Source organism: Homalodisca vitripennis, unplaced genomic scaffold, assembly GCF_021130785.1.
Source record: "Homalodisca vitripennis isolate AUS2020 unplaced genomic scaffold, UT_GWSS_2.1 ScUCBcl_11485;HRSCAF=20762, whole genome shotgun sequence".
Classification (NCBI taxonomy): Eukaryota; Metazoa; Arthropoda; class Insecta; order Hemiptera; family Cicadellidae; genus Homalodisca; species Homalodisca vitripennis.
In genome coordinates, this window is record NW_025787600.1 from 1 (window position 1) to 13,903 (window position 13,903).

Consider the following 13,903-nt stretch of genomic DNA (forward strand, 5'->3'; position numbering starts at 1 on the left):
CCTTACGTCATACCTGGGATCACTCCTTGCCAGCCCTCCGGGGTTGGGACGCAGTGAAGACATCTCTTGACGGGTTGTCCGCTGCAAACGTCAAACATTTCTCGCCTTCAACCTGTCTCTGGCTCAGCTCACAGCAAACCTCAGACATTTGTCTTCCTGAATTATCAACATGCACTCATGTTTTCTTACGTGACGCTACTGTGCGTCGAGCCCTGCAACCTCCCTACAGCGGACCTCACAAAGTGCTCAGCCGTGACGACCAAAACTATGACCATCCAGATCTCAAGATGGAAGCTCTAAAGTAAGCATTGACAGAGTGAAGTCTGCTTTACATTACTACCTGACCCTTCCCCACCTGTCCTCAACCAAGAAGCGCCCAACACACCGGCACCCAGCATCGGTACACGCCTGCTGCAGACCCGGACAACGCACACACCAGAGTGCGCTACCAGATTTGGTCGCAATGTGCGTTTACGGCTTGTTCCCTGACTTCCAGTCTCCCTACGGGGGCTCATGTAGTGTCAGCTGGTCAGCTGATTTAAAAAAGAATAATTTAATAGCTGACCCAGCGAACTTTGTTCCCGCCTTAAAGGCAAATATCACATGAATCACTTTTTGTACTTTTTAAATTAGGATAATTGTAAATAACAAAAATATAATTATTCAATGATTCTTTATTTGCCATTTATTGTTAGCACCTTGTGATAAACCATTTTTTGTTTTTTTTTATTAGGCGCCGAACATAAAATAGACGCGGGAAGGTCTTCCGACCTCGTGAACATGCCACATATAATGGACCATGGGAAAAACATGGATGTTCGAGATTAAGACCACAAACTTTTTAACGATTGGCCTTGTGAATAATTTACAGTCATGGCGAATGCAAGACGGATCAGAAATTGAAGTCGTTACAAAAATTGAAATGGCATGTCGGTTGGGATCATCGGGATACTCGGAATGACAACTTCCTCACCTTTGAATTTTCCTTTGAGTTATTGTGGCGTAAATATAAAATTGTTCATCAATTTACTTACCACCAAATGTGTTCCGTTGCACAGTTTTGGCCTGGTTTAAGTTTTGAAGCCTGATTACAACAACCAAATCTTTAGTTGTAAATTGTGCTGTGGTAAGCCAGGTACTTCCAAGGAGTTTAAAAATTCAATTGGATAGTTGGTGTCATCACCTTCACTTGTTACACCAAGTCAACAGATTTGAAAGAATGCATTGTATAACCCCCCCCCCCCCCCCCCCCCCCCCCCCCCCCCCCCCCCCCCCCCCCCCCCCCCCCCCCCCCCCCCCCCCCCCCCCCCCCCCCCCCCCCCCCCCCCCCCCCCCACAAATGATCTCTTTCTGAATTATGTAGTTTAAGTCATCTACATCTTTATTCTTAGTTGCCAAAATTGCTCGCTCACTCAACCATTCATTATTTTTTAGGTTAGTAATGATTGTATGGGGAATAATTCGTTGATGAGTTCGTACTTCGATGGAGACAACGTTACCGATATTTTGCGGAAATGGAAATCAATTCCACTCGATTCGTTCGGACAGGTACTCGACCATTACCGATAGTCAACAATTACTTCAGAGAAATCTTCCGCCAGATGTTATCGTTCAGCAATGCAAACTCTCATGTTTGATGTCAGCTGAAAGTTTCCTAACATAGCGCTATAGATTCGATGATTTGAGGCAAGCGTTTATTTTGTCCGGCAGCAGTGGATCTGGGAATTACTGGCCAATGTTTGGCGGAAATCGCCAGACAGTCAAAAAATAGTTGCGCCTCCAAAACATTTTTAGTCATTACGTCGATCTTGCAATGTTAGGTTTAAACTGCTTCCAATGCACGTTTATGCGCTATTGTGCATTCGTCCCATGATGATGATCTTCGATTCTGATAAAACTTTCGCCATAGCGGAGCGCTTTGTAATTGTTGCACGTTGGTTCATCAATATATTGAAGATATATCGGCAATTTTAATTGCAGAATGTGCCGTATGACATCTTTCTAGCAATGTGGCTGCTATTCCAGAAAATGCAACTGCAACCGCTAAGTTGGATCTTGCACGGAACAGTGGCTCTAAAACTTTGACATGAGGAATGTCTTACCAGTTCCACCATGTAAATATAAACCCACGTTTCAATCATCAATTGCCTTCATTAATGTATATTAAACTTCCTGTTTGTTGGGGTGTTCATCAGGGGCACATTTGTTTGAAACTACTAAATCTAATTCCTGGTGATTCATATTCACGTTCCCATGCCAATTCTCGATTAACTGCGTCATTAATTTTACGATTTGGCGGCTGGCATTCCTAACCTGTACTAATAAACTAACACACATGAGATAACTCATGTCTTCGTATAAAGAGTAAGGCCCGATTATGTATATCCTCATTCATATTCAAGATCGGAATTTCTTGGTGAAACTGACACGAATTTGATTGTAAATTATCTTCTGCCATATTTATCCTTGGTATTTGTGCCACAGGTTAAGATGGGTTCGAAGGAAAGCATGTCAAAATGATGATAGCAAATAATGTACGTATCTCTGACTTGGAGATGCAGAGTAACTGCTTTTGAATTGTAAAAAATTAAAATTTTGATTTGTATTATCTGGATAGTAAAGTCTATGCTTAACAGTGCTTGCAGAAAACTGTTCGAAAACAAAATTTGCTGTTTCTCTTAAGCTTACTCTATGCTTTAAAACTACATAAATGTAAAGAAATTGAAAAATAGTAATTAAATGATATAAACATATATTTCTTTTTGTTGCATTATAAATGTTTTACAAAGAACAGCTGATTTCAATTTGAACATTTGAACAGGCCCTTCGTCACTTAATAACATATGTTTGCTGTAATGCATTTCTTACGGGTATTTCCGTAACTTTTAGAGACCAGTGGGGCGGAATCCTTGAATCGGGAACGGGATAAAAAGTATCCTATGTGTTTATCCCCAGTACTTAGCAACGCATCCCTACCAATTTTCAGCCAAATCGGATCAGCCGTTCTTGACTTATAATAATAGGGTAACTAACACGACTTTCTTTTATATATAGATTCTATATATTGCATCTCATAAAAAGCATCTCTTGCATCTCCAAGTCAGATTACATTATTTGCTTCATCATTTCGACATGCTTTCCATCTGAAACCCATCTAACCTATGGTACAAATACAAGGATAATATGGCAGAAGATATTTTACATCAAATTCGTGTCAATTTCAAGAACTCCCAATCTTGTGAAATGGAATTAGGAGTTTACATAATAGGGCCTTGCATTTGATTGAAGACATGTGCTATCTCATATGCGGTAGTTGTTTTTAGTCTGGGTAGGTATGCCAGTGCCATATTGTAGAAATGAATGACGCATTTAATCGAGAATTGGAACGGAAACGTGAAATATGATCAACAGGGAATTAGATTTAGATAGTTCAAACGAATGTACCCCTGATGAATCCCCAACCAATGGAAGTTTATGATACAGTTAAAGAAAGGCAAATGATGATGGAAAATGGTGGTTTCTATTTCCTGGATGCCCCTGGTGGAACTGGTTTAAGACATTCCTCATGTCAGTAATTTTTAGCCACTGTTCGTGCAAGATCCAACACTGCGGTTGCAGTAGTTGCTTCTTCTGGGAATAGCAGCCACATTACTAAAAGGATGTCGTACGACACATTCTGCATTAAATATTGCCGTGTTTAAATCTGGAAAATATATTGACAAAACCAACATGTCAATATGGCACTCCGCTATGGCCAAAGTTTTATCAGAATCGAAGATCATCATTCTGGGACGAATGCACAATCGCGCATAAACGTGCATTGGAAGCACTCTACCGAACATTGCAAGATCTACGTTAATGACTCGAGATGTTTTGGAGGCTCAATGAGTTTACTGCCTGGCGATTTCCGCCAAACATTGCCAGTAATTCCCAGATCGACTGCTGCCGACGTGGATAAACGCTTGCCTCAAATCATCGAATCTATGTTAAGAAATTTCAGCTGACAAACAAACATGGAGTTGCCGCAGTTGCATTGTTGAACGCTACATCTGCTGAAGATTTTCCTGTGCAATTGCTGACTATCGGGTAATCGTCGAGTACCTGTCGGACGAATCGAGCGGATTGATTTCATTTCCTCCGAATTTCTATAACTTTGTCTCATCGAAAGACGAACTCATTAACAAAAAGTATTTCCCAAACATCATTACTAACCTCAAAAATAATGATATGGTTGATGTTGAGCGAGCATTTTTTGGTAGCTAAGAATAAAGATTGTAAGATGACTTAAACTACATTATTCAGAATGAGATCATTTGGTACACTGCATTCTATCAAATCTATTTGATGTGTAGCAATTGAAGGTGATGCCACCAATCTATCCAATTGAATTTTTAAATTCCTTGGATGTACCTGGCTTACCACAGCACAATTTACAAACTAAAGTTTTGGTTGTTTTAATCATGCTTAAAAACTTAAACCAGCCAAAACTGTGCAAACGGTACCAAAATTTGGTGGTAACAGTAAATTGATGAACAATTTTATTTACGCCACATACTCAAAGGAAAATTCAAAGGTGAGGACAGTTGTCATTCCGAGTATCCCGATGATCCCCAACCGACATTTTGCCATTTCAATTTAAACGACTTCAATTTCTGATCCGTATTGCATTTCGGCATGACGTTAAATAAGTCACAAGGCCAATCGTTAAAAGTTTGTGGTCTTAATCTCGAACATCCATGTTTTTCCCATGGTCCATTATATGTGGCATGTTCACAGGTCGGAAGACCTTTCCGCGTTATTTTTTTTCGCGCCCTAATTAAAAAAAAACAAAAAATGGTTTATCACAAGGTGCTACAATAAATGGCAAATAAAGAATCATTGAATAAATTATATTTTTTATTTTACAATTGTCCTAATTTGAAAAGTACAAAAATGTGATCTTGTGATATTGCCTTTAAGGCGGAACAAAGTTCGCTGGGGTCAGCTAGGTTAGATATTATATATATAGATTGTAGTATTGTAAAAGATATAGACCACCTGTCGTGTTGTTTGGTCATTATTATATAGTTAGTTAGCAATCTTCTCTCTGTAAATACAATACTATTATTTTGACTAATTTACATATCTTTAATTTCTTAATTAGGGAATTATTTAGATAACATTTCATTCCCTATAACCTGAAAACCCCGATATGATTACCAATAATATAACACTAATTATCACATTATGCTCGTATATTAAAATCACATTACCGTATCATAATGATTGGCAAAACAATATGTTTTTGTACGGAAAATACAACAAAACTCAGCTTAATTTAATTATAGATTCAAATAGCAATAGCGTAATTTTAATTTCTTGGAGAAAAATAATCCATTATAGTTTCGTTTAACTAACTGCTCTGAAAATACTAACCTCAACATATGGAGCTCATGTAAGTGTTTGATAAGTGAAAACCCGTGATTAGACTATCAGTAGAATTTCCAGTGGTGGGGATACCCAATGGGTAATACCACTACAATAAAAAAGGGTACAGCGCACATATGTGATAGTCTGTCTATTAATAAACAAGTAATTACAGGTTCCTTCCGTAACACTCGGCGCAATTTAATTGCCGGGGTGATAGGCCGTCTGTATGTTAAAAGTTATACAGGGCAAGGGAGGAATTTTATAATTTGAAGCTGTTGCCCAGATATTAGTATTTCTTGTGTTGGAGTATTTGTGTCATATCATTCTGTATCTAATAACAATTTTGAATATTTCCTTTTTTATATTTCCAGTCTTAGTTTACTATTAAACAGTGCAAAAGGAGACCATGTTGCCATTAAAGGGAATATTATTAGACGAAATATTATTTCAGCGCGAAGTATTTTTTTCTCGAAGAATTTGACCGTTTTTATGCTTTTTTAGTTTTCTTTAGAAAAATCTTTTTGATTGCTCAACTCAGCCTGTATATAAATTTATTTCTATTTAATAGTGATATGAAGACATTGTGACTGCCTTTCAAATTTTAACTTGCTAAAGTTTCCAAACGAATAAGTTTTGACCAGTTTTTTGACTCAAGTCCGTCATGTTCTGGACGTCTACCTTTTTAAGCATCACAATTTGGACCACGTTTCCGTAAACCAGGAAGTTAAGATGACATCTAACATTCCAAAAACTTTTAAATTGCTTGTATGGGTTACACTATAAAAATAGTCTTTTAGGAATTTAAAAGTGCCGTTTAGGCTCTATATTTACACAATATCTAAAAATGTGAGCCTTATTTATGTTTAGATGCCATCTAAGCACTCTAGTCTGATTGCGGGTGTTAAATTTTTAATACTCTCGTTTATTCTTTACTTGTATGTTTACTTAGTAAAGGTATAGTGTTGTGTTTATCATTGGGAATCTGAGTCAAACATAAACACACAGACAAAATAAAATATGTCATTAAAATGGCAGGTGGTTGGGATTAAAATGTATACAAATTACTAGTTAAGATTATAGTCAGTTTTACTACCAAAACTTGTGTGCGTATAGTGAAAAACATTCCTAATTCCTGGTAATGTTTCGTTGTTCAAACCTGGCAATGAGACTGTTATTTGGAAATATAATAATTTTCACTAGACTTTGTTCAATATTATATAATTATACACAAGATTTTGTCCACAGTTTGTGACTCAATTGGTCAATTATAAACTTATATTTAGACTTTTTATCTTGGAATGTTCTTCGGTGTGGTTGTGGAGGGACATTAAAAACGTCATTATTGAGCTTCTATCTTATGTAATGATTTTTTGGGGTATTAATATTTAAAATCATTATTTTGCAATAAAATTCATCAGGACTAGGTAAAATCCAATAGTCAAACATGCAAGATAAACGAGCCCAACGAGGTTACTTCAAATGTAAATTAGCAAATAATTAATGTGGTGGACTAATTAAAGTTTTGTGTCCCTGAGATCCATTTTCTAAGAACATGGAATACAAGTAGAAGCCAACCATCGGTAAATTCCGCTCCTTTCAAAAGTTACTTGTAAGATTTATTGTGAGACACACTTTAATACATGTAGATATACGTGATGGTATCCTTAATCTATATATTGTTTCATTGTTCTTACGTGTGCATTATGTAAATGCCTGACATTTATGTAACGCAATGTTTTAAAGTTAACTAACTTTCGTGGATGCGAAATGGTTCAGATGACTACATATATTTATTCCTTCAGTTCTTTGATAAGTTTATAGTACTTATTTAAGAATAAGTAAACATCTTTTTTATACTCTGTACACAAACGCCAAATATCAACTTAATACGTACATGTGAAGGGAGAATATATAGTGATTATACATAAGTAAATACTATACTTAAGCCACTTACATAAATGAACAAATAGTTAACTTGAATATGCTAAAATCGAGTTTGTTAAAATTGGGATTCCCTAAGTGTTATTTGCTCAGACCTTGAAGACCTCTTAGCTCTAAATTAAATACTGAACAAGAGTTTCACGACACAGGTATTAGACTACGGACAGGGACACAAGAATAGTAACCAAGATAAAAGTTTGGGAAGGTTAGGACAACTGATATTTTCCCGTAGTTTACAGAGAGTAAGCTACTCGTTTATGTTGTTCCTTACAAATTTTCCTGGCCCGTTTTCTTGTTGTAAATGGCGATAATTTTCAGCAGTAGACGATTAGAAATACTCTGAGCAACTAACTTATTTAAATAACAATCGTTTACTAAAAAAAGTAATTGAAAAAATGAGAATTTGGGGGGAGAGTCACGGACCCCTTGGAGCCCTTCCGCCTGACTACGTCCCTTGCAGGGACACACTGAGGTAGACCACAGGATATTAGGACACTCTTGTTGAGACGACAGAATATACAGCACCATGAAACACAGATTATAGACACTCTGTGAGACACAGATATAAGACACTCTAGTGAGATACAGATTTAGACCCTCTGGTGATACCACAGATATAGACACCTCTGTGAGACACAGATATAGACCTACTCTGTGAGAAGAAAACAGATATAGACACTATGTGAGACCCACAGATATAGACACTCTGTGGAGACACAGATACATAGACACTCTTAACGAGTATACAGGTCAATAGACACTACTGTGAGACACAGATATAGTCACACTCTGTGAGATACAGATCTAGCCTCTCTGTGAAGACACAGATATTAGACACTCTGTGAGGACAATATAGACAACTGCTGTGGGTATACAGATATAGACACTCTGTGAGACACAGATATAGACACTCTGTGAGACACAGATATAGCCACTCTGTGAGGAACAGATATAGGACACTGTCTGTGAAGGACACAGATATAGACACACTCTAGCTGTATGAGACCACACTGGAATATAGGCCACTACTGTAAGATACAGATATAGAACACTCCGCGTGAGACACAGACTATAGTCACTCTGTAAGATACAGATATATAGGACTTACTCTTTGGAGTGATTGACACAGATTATAGACTACTCTGTCGAGTTCAACACAGATATAGACACTCTGTTGAGTGACACAGATATAGAACACTCTGTCGTAAGAACACAGATATAGGACACTCTGTGAGACACAGGATATAGACACTCTGTGAGACATACAGATCATCTAAGGACACTACGCCCCTGTGAGACACAGATATAGACACTCTTGTGCAGACACTAGATTACTAGTCCACTTCTGTGAGACACCAGTATATAGAACCACTCTCTCTGTTGAGCACACAGAGTATCAGAACTACTCTGTGATGACACAGATATAGAGCACTCTGTGATGACACAGAGATAGACACTCTGTGAGACACATATATTAACACTCTGTGGAGTACACAGATATAGCTCCATCTCTGTGAGGACACAGATATAAGAACCCCCCACTCTGTACCGAGACACAGATATAGACACTCTGTGAGACACAGATATAGACACACTGTGGAACACAGATATAGACACACTGGTGAGACACAAGAGTATAGCCACTCGTGTAAGACCACAGATATAGGATTTCACGTCTGAGTGAGACACAGATTATAGACACTCTGTAAGACACAGATATAGCCACTCGGTGAAGACCACAGATATCAGACCACTTCTGTGGAGACACAGATATAGCCACTCTGTTGAGACACAGATTTATAGACACTCTCTGTGAGACACAGATATAGACACTACTGTGAGATTACAGATTTAACCACTCCCCAAAGTGAGTCACCATGATATAGACACGTCACCCCTGTTGAAGTCACAGAGTATAGACCACTCTGTAAAGATTACCTCGATATAGGACAGTCTGTGTGAGACACAGAATTATAGGTACAAACTCTGTGAAGATACAGATAGAGACGACTCGGTGAGACACAGAAATAAGCACTCTGGTGATTGACACAGATATAGCCACCTCTGTGAGACATCAGTATATAGAACACTCTGTGAGGGAAGAATACAATAGTAGGACACTCTGTGAGACCACAGATAATAGGGACACTCTGTGAGACACAGATATAGGACACTCTTGTGAGACACAGATATAGACACTCGCGTGAGGACACACGAATATGATGACATCTCCTCTGTGAGACACAGATATAGACACTCTGGTGAGACACAGATATTTAGACACTCGTGTGAGTCACAGTATATAGACACTTCTGATAGTGAGTCACACATATAGAACACTCTGTGAGATACAGATATAGTACACCTGGAGAGTCCCACAGATATAGACACTCTGTGAGATACAGATATAGACACTCATGTGAGACACAGATATAGACACTCTGTAGAGACACAGATATAGACACTCTGTGAGACACGTCTGTGAAGACACAGATATAGACACTCTGTGAGACACAGATAGTAGACACTCTGTGAGACACCAGATATAGACAACTCTGTGAGACACAGATAATAGAGGCACTCGTGTAAGATACCAGGATATAAGACACATACTGGTGAGAGGATCACAGATATAGACACTCTGATGTAGACCACAGATATAGACACTCTGTGAAACACAGATATAGACACCTCTGTGGAGACACAGACTATAGGGAAAGAACACTCTTGCTGAGACAACAGATATAGACACTCTGTGAGACACAGATATAGACAACTCTGTGAGACACAGATTATAGACCACTCTAGTGAGACACAGAATATAGGACACTCTGTGAGACAACAGTAGTATAGGATCGACTCTGTGAGGGACAAAAGATATTAAGAGTACCATCTCTGTGAGACACAGATGGTGTGAATTAGAACACTCTGTGAGACACAGATAAAGACACACAGTGAAGTTCACAGATAGAGACACTTCTTTGAGACACAGATCTAGACCCTGCGTTTGAGACAACAGATATAGAGCACGCTGTATGATACAGATATAGACAACTCATGTGAGACACAGATATAGACACTCTGTGAGACACAGATATAGACACTCTGTGAGGACACCAGACTATAGACCTCCTGTGATGACACCATATATAAACATCTCTGTGAGATACAGATATAGACACTACTGAGTGACTACAGTTATAGACACTCCTGTGAGACATTGATATAGACACTCTGTGAGACACAGATATAAAACACTCTGTGAGACACAGATGATATGACACTCTGTGAGATACAGAATAAGACACTCTGTAAGATACAGTATAGACACGCGGTGAGACACAGATATAGAACAGTCTGTGAGACACAGATATAGACACTCTGTGAACGACACAGATATAGACCATCTGTGTGACATAGAGAAGAGAAACTCTGTGAAACACCGATATAGACCACTCGTGTGAGATACAGAAATAAACACTACCCGCGTCTGATAGTAACAGATATAGACACTCTGAGAGACACAGATATAGACACTCCCTGTGAGACACAGATATAAACACTCTGTGAGACACAGATTAATAGACACTCTGTGAGACCACAGATATACAGACACTCTGGTGAGACACATGATATAGTACACTCTGGTGAGTCACAGATATAGACACGTCTGTGTTATCACAGAGATATCACTGCCAAACCTCTGTGAGATCACAGATATAGACACTTCTGTGAGTCGCCAGATTATAAGACACTTCTGTGAGACAACAGATATAATCACTCTGTGAGATCACAGGAATATAGACACTCTGAGAGACACAGAAAAAGACCACTCGGTTGAGATACAGAAAAGAACTCTGGAGTCAAGATATGACAAATCTGTGAGACACTCTGTGAGTCACAGATATAGACACTGTGAGACACGATATGACCTCGTAAGTAAAAATATGACACTCGTGAGACCAAGTATAGACACTCTGTGAACACAGATTAGACACCTGTGAGACACGATTGACACTCTGTAAGAACAGAAAAGACACTCTTAAGACACATATAAGACACTTGTGAGGACACAGATATAGCACTCTGTGAGATAAGTTATAGACACTCTGTGAGACAGATATGAACTCTGTGAGACAAGTATAGAAACCTTTTAGGACCAAAATTTTTAGACACTCTGTGAGACAAAAGAATGACACTCTGTGAGAACGTATAACACTCTGTGAGGGCACAGATATAGACACTCTGTGAGTCACAGATAACACTCTGTGAGACCAATTAAACACTCTGTGAGACACGATAGACACTCTGTAAGATAAGATTAGACACTCGTGAGACACAGATATGACACTCTGTGAGACCAGATAAGACCCCCTGTGAGACACAGATATAGACCTCTGTGGGAACAATTTTTAGACACTCTGTGGGACACAGATATAGAACTCTGTGAGTCACAGATTAGCACTCTGTGAGACACGATATAGACACTCTGTGAGACACAGATATAGCACTCTGTGAGACACTTAAAAGCCCCTCGTTAGACCCCGATATAGACCTCTGTGAGAACAGATTAGACACCTGTGGACAATTTAAAAGACACTCTGTGAGACCAGATATAGACATTGTGAGAACAGATATAACCTCTGTGAGACACAGAATAGAATCTGTGAGAACACAGATAAGACATCTGTGAGACACAGATATGACACTCTGGGACACGATATAGAGACTCTGTGAGACAAGATATAGACACTCTGTGAGTCACAGATATAGACACTTGTGAGTAAAAATAGACACTCTGTGAAACCAGATTTAGACACTTGTGAGACACCGATATAGACTCTGTAAGATACGATTTAGACACTCTGTGGACACAGATTTAGACACTCTGTGAGACACAGATATAGAAACTCTGTGAGATACAGATATAGACACTCTGTGAACACAGATTAGACACTCTGTGAGATAAGATATAGACACTCGGAGAACAGTATAACACTCTGTAGTACAGATATAGACATCTGTGAGACACGTATGACCTCTGTAAGATACGAAATAGACACTCTGTGGAAAACAGATATAGACACTCTGTGGTACAGATATAAAACACTTGTGGAAAACAATTAACACTTTTTGAAACCGATAAGACACTTGTGAGATAAGTAAGAAAAAAAAGTTGAGCCCAAAAATATAGCCCACTCTGTGGGAAGACACGGGGCCGAAAAACACTCTGTAGAACAGATATAGACCTCTGTAGAACAGATATAGAATCAAAAAAAATTGACATCTGTGAGACACAGTATAGACCTCTGTAAGAAAGATAAGACACTCTGTGAACACAATATAGCCTCTGTGAGGGGCACAATATAGACCTCTGTGGACACAGTATGCCTTGTAGAACATTTTTAACATTGTAGCACAGTATAACACCGTAAATCAGATATAAACACTCTGTGAGCACGATATTGACACTCTGTAAAAACAGATATAACACTTGTAGCACAGAATTTGACATCTTTAAACAAATTTTAAAACTCTGTAAACACAGATATAGACACTTTGAAACAGATTAGACCTCTGTGAGAACAGATTAACACTTTTGAGACACAGTATAGACACTCTGAAAATACTTTTTGAAATTGTGGACACAGATAAGGGCACTCTGTGAGATACAGTTTTTAGACACTTGTGAGACAAGATAAAGACACTCTGTGGGAACAGATATAACACTCTGGAACACGATATAGACACTCGTGGACACAGATATAGACACTTTTGTAGAACAGATATAGACACTCTGTGGAACGATAAGACACTCGTAGTACAGTAAGACACTTGTGAGAAAGATAGCACTCTGTAGTACAGATATAACACTCTGTGGACACGATATAGCATTGTAAGAACGATATGACACTCTGTGAAACACGATAAGACACTCTGTAAGAACAGTATAGACACTCTGTGGAAAAAAAAAAAATAAAGACCTCTGGAGACCCACAGATATAACACTCTGTGAGAACAGATATAGACACTCTGTGAGCACAATATAGACACTTTTGAGACACAGATATAGACATCTGTAGATACAGAAAAAGAAATCTGTAGCACAGATATAGACACTGTGAGAACAGAAATTTTGACCTCTGTAAAAGATCAGATATGACCTCTTAGACACAGATATAGACCTCTGTGAGAAAAAATATAGACCTCTGTAAAACAAAATATGACCTCTGTGAAAAGTATAGACACTCGTGAGACAGATATGACCTCTGTGAGGGCACAGATATAGACACTTGTGGAACAGGTATAGACACTCTGTGAGAACAGATATAGGGCACTTGGAACACAATATAAACCTTGTGAGAACAATATAGACACTCTGTGAGACACAGATATGACCTCTGTGAGAACAGATATAACACTCTGTAAAACAATATAGACACTCTGTGAGACACAGATATAGACACTCTGTGAGACACAGATATAAACACTCTGTAAGTCACAGATATAGACACTCTTGACATACAGATATAACCTTGTAACACAGATATAA

The 13,903-nt window shown here is 38.5% G+C and overlaps 1 protein-coding gene across 1 annotated transcript; it reads right to left on the reverse strand.

The window, feature by feature from the left end:
* Positions 1-8,154: 8,154 nt before the first annotated feature.
* Positions 8,155-10,103, reverse strand: LOC124374948 (the record flags this gene model as incomplete). Its single annotated transcript, XM_046833085.1, has 5 exons — positions 8,155-8,238; positions 8,686-8,808; positions 8,900-9,131; positions 9,289-9,500; positions 9,964-10,103. Coding segments are annotated over 5 exons (791 nt in total), but the record flags the coding sequence as incomplete, so codon positions are not given.
* Positions 10,104-13,903: the final 3,800 nt, after the last annotated feature.